At 36.1% G+C, this 15,022-nt stretch overlaps 1 protein-coding gene across 1 annotated transcript in view; it reads right to left on the bottom strand.

The window, feature by feature from the left end:
• SLCO1B7 (solute carrier organic anion transporter family, member 1B7 (non-functional)) overlaps positions 1–13,341 on the bottom strand; it is an 84,603-nt gene extending 71,262 nt beyond the window's left edge. The window contains 6 exon segments of the mRNA XM_011969464.1: positions 2,739–2,837; positions 3,029–3,175; positions 4,453–4,574; positions 6,644–6,776; positions 10,452–10,580; positions 13,299–13,341. Of these exon segments, the coding sequence (XP_011824854.1) occupies positions 2,739–2,837; positions 3,029–3,175; positions 4,453–4,574; positions 6,644–6,776; positions 10,452–10,536 (586 nt within the window). The 5' untranslated portion in view covers positions 10,537–10,580; positions 13,299–13,341.
• Between the last annotated feature and the right edge of the window lie 1,681 nt (positions 13,342–15,022).

Here is a 15,022-nt window from a genome sequence, read left to right as displayed (position 1 = left end):
AATCTGTCTTTAAAATTGATTTATGTGATCATATTGTTTTACAATCAACAACACAGACTGAAGTCAGGAAATGATTTGTTAAATCAGTAACTCCATATACATGCTAAGTATTTATTTATCACCTATCAGAAATGTAATTTTGAGGACTTTTTTGGTTCTTTCACTGGTCTTTATATAGGAACTAAAGAACATAACCTAGCTAGATATTGTCTGACAGTGTTTCCCTTGGTAACATACCATCTTAAAAGTTGGAAAATTCTACAAAAATGAAAAAAATCTTAGTTTCTGGATATTCTAGAAAACCAACCAGAAGGTCTTTTCAATGTTGGGTTCAAAATTTCACATAAAAAGTACAGGCCAGAGCTGGGCAGCAACCGAGCTTTTGGCTGTGTGGCGAGAGCAGTTTACCAACAAAACCCTTCCCATTCTAACCATCGAACCCTATTTTCCGATCTTTGACCCTCTTTACTTGTTGTGTTATCTCTTTGGCTTGTGTAGCAATTGAAGTTTGCCAAAGTATACTTTACAATAAGTTCACTTCATGCTTCTCAACTGAGTAGAGAAGATGTGATAATATTTGAACAGTCAGGAGTAGAAATTGAATAACCATGAACTGTAAAATGCTGTAATTATTTCGAATAGAGAGACTGCAAAACTACTATCCTAAAGACCTAAAGCCGGCCAGGCGCGGTGGCTCAAGCCTGTAATCCCAGCACTTTAGGAGGCCAAGACGGGCGGATCACAAGGTCAGGAGATCGAGACCATCCTGGCTAATCTGGTGAAACCCCGTCTCTACTAAAAAATACAAAAAACTAGCCGGGTGAAGTGGCGGGCGCCTGTAGTCCCAGCTACTTGGGAGGCTGAGGCAGGAGAATGGCGTAAACCCGGGAGGTGGAGCTTGCAGTGAGCTAAGATCCCGCCACTGCACTCCAGCCTGGGCGGCAGAGCGAGACTCCATCTCCAAAAAAAAAAAAAAAGACCTAAAGCCCTTCACCACTTATTTTGTACTCAGTGATAAAAGCGATTATGAAACTGGAATCAAATGACTAAATATAGTATACATAATGTGTAGCTACATTAAGTCACATTTCTAAAATGGAAGACATAAATCATCATCAAGTATTTGCTTTTATTTTATATTAGAAAGCACTTTCAAATTGGTTGGCCTACTGTGATGTCTATTCCTCTCAGAATGAATCCTTTGATCTCACTGGAGTGATTTATTTAAGTCCTGGTGAGATAGAAAATCACATTCGTTTATTCACAAACACTAATCAGTTACTATTTGTTAAGACAGACACCATTCTGTCATGTGATTCTCAAAGAGATGGTGGGTAAGTACACAAATATTTACAGATTGTTGTGAGAAGGGCTACAATAAAGACATGCTCTTGGTCATTAATAGGGGCACCAAATTTGAGACCAATGAAAAATGATTAAGTAAGAGTTATGGGAGAAAAGCCACATGTTGAAAGAGACTTTAAGAACTATGAAAATAAAAGAGAGAAAAGTTTTTCCAATTTTAAATAAAGGAGAGTGTGGGATTACAGGGCACAGAAATTCAGTCAGTCATTGAATTAAGGTACAGATACTCAGCAAGAGAGGGAACATAGGGAACAAAGTGGGTTTGGAAATAAGATGATGAGACCAGCATTTGACAGGGTTTTAGGTAGCTATTTTTCAAAAAAATCTAAGAAAAAAAATGAATAAATAGTAGAAATATATATTTAAACAAATTACAGAAAGATATCCATTACAATTAGTAAATTACATAGAACTTTTTTGTGTTTCATTAGTGGTAGAGGCAGATTATATTAGATGAGAAGTACATGGGAGATGAGATGATGAGGCACTTAGATGATGTTTTTCTAGGTACTTGGCTTTGAAGATGAATTGAGAAACAGTTAATCAACTGGAAAGTCATTTGGGGATATAAAAAATGTATATATGTAAATAGATGGGAGAGACTTGAGAGGGTTTGCTGAGGAAAAGAGAGGGTGCAGATGAAGAAGAGGCAGAAAGATGAAATCTAAACCCCAGTTGGATCGATTAATATTAGCTAAAGATAAATACTTTTTCATAAGTATGGGTAAAACAAGATAAAAGTTGATATAGTACAGGTACATCTGTAGGAAGGAGGGCATGAAGTTGAGGCAGATGTTATAACATGGCCTGTCATTCTTCTATGAGAGGAGAAAGAGAGTGAAGGGAGTGAAGAGAAAAGTCACAAATTTTATTTACATGTCTTATCCTTCATTCATTTGTTCAACAAGCACTCATTAAATGTTGCCATGTGCCAAGTCCTCAGCAAACACCAGGAAAAATGACCATAACCAAAATGCACTGTGGTGTCTCTTAAATCACCCCCGCCATAAGCCAATGAAGCAGCCACAAGAAGATGTTAGCAAAGCAAACTCGGAGCCCTACACATCAACCAAGTCACCATCAACTGAAAAATAAAATGTACTGGACTTAGTAGTCACTTTTCGGAGAGGGACATTTTAAGTAACCTAAAATAAGTTTGTTAAAAATCTCTTTTTACATGTAGGTTTATAAGCAAAGTATAAAAAGGAGCTGAATTTCATTTCTATTCTGATTATTAATGCATTTATTTCCTACTTGTAACTTTTGGGAAATAGCAAGCAAGCACTACTGAAAAAGTAAATTTAATTATTTGGAAGAATGGTGTCCTGCACTTAAAAGGCACTATCATGGTACCTTGTTCCGATTGTACTTACTCAGATCCACATATCCGATATCCACATACATTTTAGCAAACAGAGATCCCAGCATAAAGCCAAAAACTAGACCAATCATTCCCATTGCATTCACAGTACCTGCAGGTATTACAAAACAATTTAATCAGATACCACAAAAACTTGGTCTTTATTCAACATGTTTTAAAAAGTAATATTACACAATACATTTCTCCAAATATTTTTCTAATAAAGAATAAAATTAATGACACTATTATTTCAAAGGTAGACCTAGGGATTAACCATGCAATTTAATATTTTCTGTTTATTACCTATGTACAAGGAAGAATGTCCTTCTTTTGCGAAATCATCAATGTAAGAAATCCCCAATGGTACTATGGGGGATTCTCCTATGCCACGAAGCACATTACCCAGGAAGACATAGATCCACATGTGTGACCCAGATTCCTTCACACAACCTATCGAGACAAGAGAGTGTTTTATTTTAAACATTATTTTTAACATTCCTATTAGAAATTTAACTACTTTAAACCCTTTGCTATTCTATTTTTTTTCCTAATTACAAGTGATTCATATTCACTTTGCAAAGTTTGAAAATAAGGAAGGGCACAAAGAAAACATGCAAAAAATATTTATAATCACACTAAACACAGAAGATCATTTCAAATGTTACTCTAGCTCTTCTACATTTCTGGTGCACAAAATATGCGTAATATTCATTGTGTACAATATATAATTAAATATCTAGGTTTTTTTTAAGCTGCATACATAATTATCACTATATTATCACAATTTCCCCATGTTGTTAAGATTTCTTCCATGTGAAAATGCTAATAACTGTATAGCAGTGTGTTGAATAACAGTTTCCTAATTTGTTTAAACAATCTCTTCTTTTTTAGTTTCAAAATATTTCCATTTTTTTATTCTGTTAAACACAGATGTCATGGCTATAATTATAAATAAGTCCTTGTGCACATTCCTGACTATTTTCTTAAGATTTATCAAGAAAGTAGGTGGGTGTATTTTTGTTCTTTAATATATATTGAAAATTAATCTCCCGAAAAAGTTACAAATTTACACACTTCCAGAAGTATATAAAATGTGAAATTTTATATTTCCTCCTTTCCATTTTTCCATTTCTTTTCATAAAACTTTTGGGTTATAATTGTAATTTATTATTTGTGTTATAACAGGCACAAAATCTTCAAATGCTATAATATTTTGCATTTTTTATGAAGAGCAAAGTTACATTACTCACATATTTCTTCCACTTCCTGCTTTTTAAATTGTAAATGTGTATGTTTGTTGCCAGTTACCTACTAAATTTGTTCTCTTTTCTCATCTACTTATAAATATCCTTCATATATATTACAGTCATCCCTTGACATATATAGTAGGATGTTTGTTCCAGGACAACTCATGTGTATCCAAATTCATGCATACTTAATTTCTCTAGTTGGCCCTGTGGAAACTACCTATAGAAGTAAGATCTCCATATGGGTGAGTTTCTCCTTCTTTTTGGTTGGACGAAAGCCACATATAAGTGAACGGATGCAGCTACAATCTGCGTGGTTCATGGGTCAACTGTGTATATTAACAGTATGATTTTGCCTGTATGTAAGGGTTAAATATTTTTCCTATTTGTTCTTAAATCAGTTTTGCTAAAAAATCACATTTTTAGAAGTAATTAAATATATAAATTTTATACTTTTTAACTGTCAGTATTAATTCTTACCTCTTTCTACTATCTCAGATGGTGTTTTATTGAGTGATAGCATTTGATTACTTAAACAGTTTGGTAAGTTTGATGTTGAATTTTCTGATGGATCAATATTGGTTTCTTTAGAATACCTGTAACTATAAGAGTAACACTGGATTGAACATTTTGCTTATCTGCAGAATATAATATTTTCACCTTTCCCGAAAATGCAGAAAAAATTTCCCCTTTAATGACACTGTCTTCGAATTACCATACTTCTCTTTGTCAGTTTCCCAGCATGTATGTCAGAAGATGTGATGGGGGTGGGGGAATGGGAGCATTCACTAAGAAAGATAATTCAACACATCATGGATAAAGTGGGTTATCACTTTTCTATAATCCTAGGAGTGCTTATATTCTGGTCAAGATGTAAAATATCCTGTTTCACCTGTTTTTTCAAATCTGTTAACTATATCTATTTATCCCTTTGAGTTATCGTCAAACAGTAAGTCCGTTTGATTTTCTTTCATGGACACACACACACACTAATGCTTGACTCTTCAAAAGTCAATTAAAACTTTCTAACCTATTTTAACTTTATGAGGAAGAAGTTAATAACAACAAAAGAGATGGTGCTGAATTAGGCACAGATGCTGATATCCAAAAGCACTAAGGAGCCCTGTGAGCTCTGAGGGCAGCATATAGTGTGCCAGGTATTATGTTCAGCTTTAGTGAACTAAAGCTCAGTTTTCGTACTTTAGAGATTTCACACTCTCTGAGATAAAAGCATATGATCAAAGACACAGTAAGTTTAATGTGCAAGGTCCCTAGTTGTCACATACACACACAAAAGAGATGATCAGCTTTGCTTGGAGGTGGTGGGTAGATCAAAGAAGATTTCGTAATGTGAGTGACAGATAAAATGAATACTGAAGATGGATAGAAGTTTCACTGGTAGACGAAGGAAGAAAAGTATTCAAGGCTGTAGAAACAACAGGTGCAAAGAGATGACGTACTATGGCACATTTAGAGAACTGTAAGCTTAGAATGTGGTCCTCAAATGTGGGAAGAAGTGGACGATGAAGCTGTGGTGGTTACATCTGAGGCATGTTCTCCGTAAAAATCACGAAGAATAAGATAGTAAGAAGATTAGAGGGAATTATGGGACACTGAAATTACGGCGTCAGAAGTAGAGGAAAAGGACGGACATGATGAAGAGGCCACAAAGGTAGAAAAATGAATCAAGATTATGGAATATGATGAGTACTAGAGTAGTACCATTAAGAAGAAAGTTCTTATAAGGGTCAAACGTAGCAAAAGAACAGAATTAATATGATGACCAAAAGGCATGATTGCTGGATATGGCAATGAGTAAGTAAATGGCATCTCTCACAGGTACTGCTCATTGTCTTTCAGTATCCTTTATTTCTCTCCTTCCACAGTAACACAAGTTGGGATTTTTAGCTGGAAACATTGCGTCCTGGAATAAAGTCTTTTTTCCCCCCAACATCTATATATCTATGTGTAAAATGTAACTAATTTCTGGTAAATGTGAAGCCAATGGAAACGTTCTGCTTCTGAAAATGCTCCTTAAGCCTCAGTCTGTGTGCATTCTTTATTCTTCTCCTTGTTTTTCTTCCCTTCTACCCTGCTGCCAGAAAATACATTGCCACAATTTGTACCATGAGGCCAAGACCACGCAACGCATAGCACTATGATGAAAAGATACCATTCTTCGACTAGCTACATTAACTTTTATGTAAAAACTAAGCTTCTGTCTTATTTTTTTGCTATTTCCAATTTTCTCTTATGAACACCTTACTCTAATCATAGCTACCCAGTTACCTTAGAAAGAACGACTTCGGTGAAATGCTGTTGGGAAAATCTATACGCACAGGGTGAAGCTGTGAAGTCTTACTGAGTATTATTAAAATCTTACAGGCAAAGACATGAAGTACACGTGTTATACTAAAAAGTAATAAATAGCTTATTTGTTTCATTTGAAATTGTACACCTTATGTAATATTATTCTTATTTCAAAGTCTATGAAAGCCATGATGAATAAAGCAATACATTAAGTATCATACAAAGGAAATATGCTCCATTTCTAGACATATTTAGTGAATACTCTCAAAAGATAACTGACTATTTAAAGGATAAAAATAAAATTCTACTGCTAATTTATAAGTTGCTGATAATGAATGGCTCAGTGCTGTTTAACACTTACTATCCCATGAAGAAATGTGGTAAAGCCATCAAAATACTTCCAGTTCCCATAAGGAAACAACCAATTCCAATTAACTTCGGTCTGTGTAGTTTAGATCCAAAGTAACTTACAAATACAATCACAAGCAAATTTCCTAGAAAGAGAACAAAATTATGTTGACATGACTTAGTTCAATTTTGTATCTGGTAGAACTGAATGCCCCAGAATGAGTGCAAATAAAGCCCAAGACATCATATCTTCCCTCAAAGACCATGAAATTTAAATGTGAAGATGAACTCTCCCGCATTAAGACACTAATTGAAATTTGTATAGTACTAATGATAAGCAGAATACGTTTTATATGCAAACAAAACACTTAGATAATTTGGCAATATGAGAGAAGCAAACTGTTATTGAAAGTTTGGAGTTTACTGCATTGCATTGGGACGGAAAAAATATCTTCCTAATCTTGAGAAATCTTTTGATCATCGTTCATGCATTATTAAAATTTATTTCCAGCATTCTTTAAATTCATACTATATACCTACCACGGTGCTCAGAGACAGAAATATAAAAAAAGGATAAACCATGGTACCTGTTCTCTAGAAACACATTAGTAATAAAATAAAACAGACGAATAGAAGTGCTATTAGGTTACGGAAATAGCTTAAATTAGGGGCTTTGTGAAAATTTCCTGGAGGAGACGTCATTTGAGATTTAATCTTAAGTATAAATTATTTAGATTAAAAATTGGAAGAAGAGAAATCAGAGCAGATCAATTCAGATTTATCTGTAGTCTGATACATAACAATTAACAGACAACAATGATTGTTGAACATTGATGGAAAATAATAGTATGAAAGAAGAGTATCAAAACAGACCAGCAGATAAAGCAACATAAGAATAAGTACTTAAACAAGATTAAACTAAAAACAGTAAAAACTTTTTTTAAAAATCCTGTTAGCATATTTAGAGGTGCAAAGTAGTGTTGCATCCATAAAATCAGAATGGCAGACTAAAAGTAATAAAAGAATGATAAAGTATTGTTATAAATTTAAAATACTATTAAAAATTTACATATTAGCACTTGATATAAGATGGCATCAGAGACGATTGATGAAACATAAGGAAAATAGATAGAAATTTAGAAGAAAAAAATTTAAAAGCAAAAATAGCCAGGAAAGATATTATTTATATCATATATGTTACAGAATAAAATAGAAAAAAAAATAGAAAACAGAAAATAAACTGGCTGACCGCGTGAGATGACTAATGCCTGGAATCCCACTTTTGGAGGCCAAGGCGGGTGGATAACCTGAGGTCAGGAGTTCGAAACCACCCTGGACAACATGGGGAAACCCTGTCTCTACTAAAAATACAAAAGTAGTCACGCTAATCCCAGCTACTTGGGATGTTTGGGTGAGGGAGAAGGAACAAGATGGAGGAAGGTCAACAAGCAGGCACAGTCCCTGTTGCTTCCGGGTTCTGCATCACCAACTTACCCGCGCCCAGCAAAATGCAGCCAGCGCCCGGGAAAATGCAGATCAACTGAGCATGCGCAAGGTGACGTCAATCCGGAGGAATCGAAACTTACCGGGTCACGCCTACGGAGACGCGCCTGTCACGCCCCTATCCCGCCCACTGCTCTCCACCTTCCAGTGCCAAAACATGAAAGTCTGCTGCTGGCAGAGGCGGGCCAACTTCCCTGGCCCCTTTCCCGCGGACCAGCGAGAGTGCGTGCATATTTGCAAATAAAAAGGCTGCCGCTTTCTTCACTCGTTTTGGCCTTTATTGATATTTAGCCTTTGCGTTAGTAATAATAGTAGTAAAGAAACAAAACAGGGAGACTGAAGCAGGAGAATGTCTTGAACACCGGAGGCCGAGGTTGCAGTGAGCTGAGATCATGCCATTTCACTGCAGCCTGGGTAGCAAGAGCGAAAAACTGTTTTTCCCCCTCCCCCTACAAAAAAAAGAAAGGAAAGAAAATATTGGGACACCGAGGCGGGTGGATCACGAGGTCAGGAGGTTGAGACCACGGTGAAACCACGTCTCTACTAAAAATACAAAAACAAAACAAAACAAAAAAAATTAGCCGGGTGTGGCGGCGGGCGCCTGTAGACCCAGCTACTCAGGAAGCTGAGGCAGGAGAATGGCTGAATCCGGGAGGCCGAGCTTGCAGTGAGCCGAAATTGCACCACTGCACTCCAGCCTGGGAGACAGAGCGAGATTTCGTCTAAAAAAAGAAAATTCCCTGTGTTAGCGGAAGACTTAAGCTTTCAGATGAAAGTTTTGAGAAAAAGGAATTTTGAATGCTTAATTCCATATCCAGACAAATTATCACTTAAATATGACAGTCAAATACACACATTTTCCAAAAGGCAATGGCTTAGAAAATATGCTATATTTTAAATTCTTCCTAAAAACATAATTACAGTCATCCCTTAATGTCCGTGGATTATTGCTTCTAGGATGCTCTGTAGATAACAAGATTTGCGGATGTTCAAGTCCCTTAAGTAAAAAGGTGTAATATTGCATATAACCTATCCATACCCTCTTGTGTACTTTATATCATATCTAATGTCTAATACTTAATACAACGTAAATACTATGTAAACAATTGTTATTCTGTGTTGCTTTTATTTGTATTATTTTTACAATTGTATTGCTACTTTTTCATTTTTATATTTTTTGAATATATCTTGCATCCACAGTTGGTTGAATCCATGGATGTGGTACACATCCTTCTGTGCATACAGAAGGTCATCTATACATGAAGGTATATTCCAGAAAGACTAAAGATGAGATTTGAAGTCACAAAATTCAAGAAACAGAGGTAAGCAAAGAAAACAAACTGATAATGATGTTCAAATAACTGCTGTTAAACAGCTGCAAGTTTAACAAATATGAAGGATCAATTTCTTAACAAAAGGAGACATTCAGTGAATTGAACTTTAAAATGAATAACATTCTAATTCTAAAATCCTTGATGATTTCATTGAGCCTGAGAGGTGAAAGAGTGAAGGACATGTAGAGTGTAATATCTTGGGATCACAAATATTTTGAATTGATTTAAAGAGATGTCTTCCTTTGACAATTACTTTTTAAATATTATTTAATTAAGCATATTGCAAATACAGTTAAGTTGGAAACAAAAATTGTATAAAATATTTGCAGTTTATATAATAGACGATTTGGAGGTCCTTCTAAATAATTAGAAAGTAAAAAGAAGAGAGAAAAGTAGCAGAGACAATGAGCTAGCAATACATTACAAAATTTCAATTGTTGCAGAAATACAAATTAAAGTGAAAGCAACAAAGCAATATCTTCAATGTTCCCCCAAAAAAGACTTTAACCCCTCGATTGTGTACCCCATTAAACAGTAGAATCTAGTGTAGGTTGCTCCTTTACAGTCCCTCCCTCCTAAAACCATAAGAATTATAGTCCTCCCTCAGCCTTTCTTCACACTGGGACACCTTGAGACAAGAGAGGTAAAGCTTCACAAGGCATTAATTTGCAAACAATGAGTTTGTGTAGGATTAGAGTTTTTCAACATCATCACTATAGACATTTTGGGAAGGATTGTTCTTTGTTTGTAAGTCTGTCCTGTGCGTTACACAATGTTTAGCAGCATCCCTGGCCTCTACCCCTAGGTACCAGTAGCATCCTCCCTTCCTCAGCTTATTTATGGCAACTAAAAATGTCTTCAGATATTGCCAAATTGCTCATGAGGGACAAATTTACACTTGGCTGACAGCCAAGTGTTAAAAACAGTTTGTTTTTTTAGCATATGCAGATATGGTTATTAAAATAGAAAAAAAAAAAAAGCTACCTATTTCGAAGCTTCCATCAATTACACCAGCAAGAGAAGAGGATATTTCAAATCTCCTTTCTATTTGAGTGGTGGATATTTTCATAAAAATTCCACTTAGTGCTTTAGCAACATAGCTGAATGACAGGACTGTTGAGAAGAACTAAAAAACAGCAGAAAGAAAAGAGAAAATTGATTAATCAAAGAACTATATAATGTTTATAAGTACATGGAATTAAAATAGCTTTTTTCTTTACTTAAAAACATTTTTATCATAAAAAGCATACTCATCTTTTTTCCTATACAAATTGGAACTTGTCAGCCCTATAACTTTTTTTTAGTGATTTTTTTTTTTTCAAGAGTTTCTGGGGGTATAGGTGGTTTGGGTTACATGGAGAGGTTCTTTAGTGGTGATTTATGAGATTTTAGTGCACCTGTCACCCAAGCAATGTACACTGTACCCCACATGTAGTCTCACCCTCACTCCCCTTCCAACAATTCCCCCGAGTCCCCAGAGTTCATTATACCGCTGTTGTGCCATTGCATCCTCATAGTTTAGCTCTTTCTTATAAGTGAGAATGTACAATATTTAGTTTCCCATTCCTGAGTTACTTCTCTTAGAATAATGATCTCCAGTTCCATCCAAGTTGCTGCCAAAGACGTTATTTCATTCCTTTTGATGACTGTGTAGTATTCCAAGGTGTATATAAGCCACATTTTCTTTACTTGTTTTTATTATTTATTTTTTTATTTTACTTTAAGTTCCAGGATACATGTGCAGAAAATGCAGGTTTGTTACATAGGTATATGTGTTCCATGGTGGTTTGCTGCAACTATTGACTCATCCTCTCAGTTCTCTCCCCTCGCCCCCCAACTCCCAACAGGCCCTGGTATGTGTTGTTCCCCTCACTGTGTCCATGTGTTCTCACTGGCAGCTCCCACTTACAAGTGAGAACATTTCGGTGTTTGGTTTTCTGTTCCTGTGTTAGTTTGCTGAGGATGAAGGCCTCCTGCTTTATCCATGTCCCTGCAAAGGACATGATCTCATTCCTTTTTATGGCTGTGTGGTATTCCCTGGTGTATAGGTACCACATTTTCTTTATCCAGTCTGACATTGATGGGCATTTGGTTCGGTTCCATGACTTTGCTATTGTAAATAGTGTTGTAATAAATATACCTATGCATGTGTCTTTACAGTAGAATGATTTATAATCCTTTGGGTGTATACTCAGTAATGGGATTGCTGGGTCAAATGGTATTTCTGGTTCTAGATCCTTGAGGAATTGTCATACTGTCTCCCACAATGATTGAAATAATTTACTTTCCCATCAACAGTGTTAAAGCGTTCCTATTTCTCCACAGTCTCACAAGCATCTCTTATTTCTTGACTTTTTAATAATCACCATTCTGACTGGTGTGAGATGGTACCTCATTGTGGTTTTGATGTGCATTTCTCTAATGATCAGTGATGTTGAGCTTGTTTGTTTGTTTGTTGGCCACATGAATGTTTTCTTTTGAGAAGTGTCTATTCATATTCTTTGCTCACATTTTGATGGGTTTTTTTATTTTTTTCTTGTGCATTTTTGCAATCTACCCATCTGACAAAGGTCTAATATCCTGTAACAGTATTATCACTACACTAGTAAAGCATGATTTTCTAACTTGGTTACAACATTCGATTGTTAGAGGAGTATAATCAGGGTTGTTATTTCTAAATTAATATCGTTAACTGATTTATAGGAAGCCAGACACTGTTCTCAGATGGCCACGATGGTGAGCTATTCTTTATTTCCATGTGAATAGCATAGGCTAACTGGGAGGGTGCACGGTAGTACATTTGCAAAGGTAGCATTTCCAGGAGCCAGCTAAAATATTGAACTTTGTGGAAGCAAAGAGGAATTTTATGACCAACAGAAGTGACTGTATCAATGTGAGATGTAGTAGTTGTAGATGTTTTAATTTCCAATTTTCTTTTAACAAAATGTATTGATTCATCCTTTCTCTTAAAGCTCACATCTACATCCTTAAGCTATTCCTTTAGCCCTACTATTAAAATATTACCCGCTTCTGAATGGTAGGTTTGTGTTCTCCCCCCAAATTTTTATGTTGAAACACAAATCTCCAGTGTGATGATAATTGGAGATGGGGCCTTTTAGGGTACTTGGTCACAAGAGTAGAGCACCCTAATAATAAGAGAAATGAGAGATTCTCGCCCTCTCTCTATGCCATATGAGGACACAGTGAGAAGATAGCCATCTCCAAAGCAGAAAGAGGCCCTCATCAGAACTCAGTTATACTGGCACCCTGATCTCAGACTTCCCAGCCTTCAGAAATGTGAGAAATAAAGTTCTGTTCTTCAGTTACCAATCTTTGTTATTCTGCCATTCTAAACTGACTAAGAGACCCCTTCTTATCACCTTCTATATTCCCAGTGGTTTGCACCACCACGTCTTGCTTCAATAACTGCAGTAGCCTCTTGATACATCTTTCTAGTTCTGCACAAGTCTGCCTAATGGAATCTTCTCAAAACAGTAGCTAGAGAAATCCTTTCAAAATAATTTAAAAATAAATAGATCATGCTGCCACTCAGTGTCTTTCCATGTGCCTTATAGCAATATCAAGTCTTTCCAATGGCCTACAAGACCATGAATAATCTATTTCCTCACCTGAGAGGAGTCACCTCTGACAGCTTGCACAGACAGAAGTACATACAGTCTTTGTGTCAGAGAATAGTAATGAAAATTGTTCAGTCGTAATCATTTCAGAGACTATCATGGGCACCTCTTTTCACACGAACTAGAAAACCAAAACAAACAAACAAAAAAACCAGATGGATTCCTGGAAATATACAACCTCCCAACATTAAACCGGAAATAAATTGAAATCCTTTTTTCTTTCTTTTTTTTTTTTTTTGAGACGGAGTTTTGCTCTGTTGCCCAAGCTGGAGTGCAGTGGCATGATCTCGGCTCACTGTAAGCTCCACCTCCTGGGTTCAAGCAATTCTCCTGCCTCAGCCTCCTGAGTAGCTGGGAGTATAGACGTGTGCCACCACACCTGTCTAGTTTTTGTATTTTTAGTAGAGATGGGGTTTCACCATATTGGTCAGGCTGGTCTCAAACTTCTGACTTTGTGATCTGCCTGCCTCGGCCTCCCAAAGTGCTGAGATTACAGGCATGAGCTACCGCGCCTGGCCCTGAAATATTAAATAAGACTGATAGACAACTAGCTAGATTAATTAAAAAAAAAAAAAAAGGGAAGATCCAAATAAAGACAATAGGAAATGACAGATGACACCAACCCCAGAGAAAACCAAAAAAGCCTCAGAGACTATTAGGAGCACCTCTTCTCATACAAACTAAAAAACTAAAAAAAAAAAAAAAAAGGATGGATTCCTGGAAATACACAACCTCACAACATTAAACCAGGAGAAATCCTAAATAGACCAATAACATGGCAAACATTAAATTATTAATAAAAATCCTACAATCTAAAATAAAAACTGGACCAGAGAGATTCACAGTCAATTTCTATCAGATGTATACAAAAGAGCAGGTACCAATCCTACTGAAATTATTCCAAAAATTGAGGAGGAGGGACTCCTTCCTAACCCATGCCATAACAAAATGGATGTTCATTAGGTTGTAGAGAAAAGGGAACACTTGTACACTGCTGTTGAGTATGTAAATTAGTTCTTCCACTGGGGAATACGATTTAGAGATTTCTCAAAGAACTTAAAACAGAGCTAGCATTTGACCCAGCAATCCCATGATTGGGTATATACCCAGAGAAATGTGAATTATTCTACTCAAATGATATATGTATTTGTATGTTCACTATAGCTATATTCACAATAGCAAATATATAGGACCTAGATGTCCATCAAGGGTGGACTGGATAAGGAAAATATGGTACATACATACTACGAAATACTATGTAGCCATAATAAATAAAACAATGTTATTTGCAGCAACATGGATTGAACTGGAGGTCATTATCCTAAGCGAATTAATGCAGCAACAGAAAAACAAATGCTGCATGCCTTCACTTACAAGTGGTGCTAAACATTAAGTACACATGGATGCAAAGAGGGAAACAATAGTCACCAGGGCCTACTTGAGGCTGGAGGTTAGGAGGAGAGTGAGGGTTGAAAGCTACCACCTATGGAGTACTGTGCTAACTACCTGGGTAGTGAAATCATTTGTATATCAAACCTCAGGAACATGCAATTTACCCATGAAAGTAAGCTGCACATGTCCTCACGAAGCTAGTATAAACGTTAAAAACAAAACAAAACAAACAAACAAAATCTTTAAAAAAAAAAGGAAAAATGTGAAAGGGAGTGATTTCAGCCAAATGACAGAAGAGGAAGCCTAGGACCCTCATTCTCCCATAAGACAGGTTTAACAACAAATAAACTAAATGCCTTTGTGGGAACTCCAGATACCAATTACAAGGTTTCTGCACCAATAAGTTAGCATAAATATAACATAGAAAGAAACATCATGATTCTCATTATTCTGTCTCACCAGAGACCCTCCCATCCCACACTGTGTCATGCAGTGGGGAGGAAGCATCTAAATTCCCTATGTCCA

The sequence above is a fragment of the Mandrillus leucophaeus genome, unplaced genomic scaffold (genome assembly GCF_000951045.1).
Source record: "Mandrillus leucophaeus isolate KB7577 unplaced genomic scaffold, Mleu.le_1.0 Scaffold892, whole genome shotgun sequence".
Taxonomy (NCBI): domain Eukaryota; kingdom Metazoa; phylum Chordata; class Mammalia; order Primates; family Cercopithecidae; genus Mandrillus; species Mandrillus leucophaeus.
This window is presented reverse-complemented; position numbering and strand designations above follow the sequence as displayed.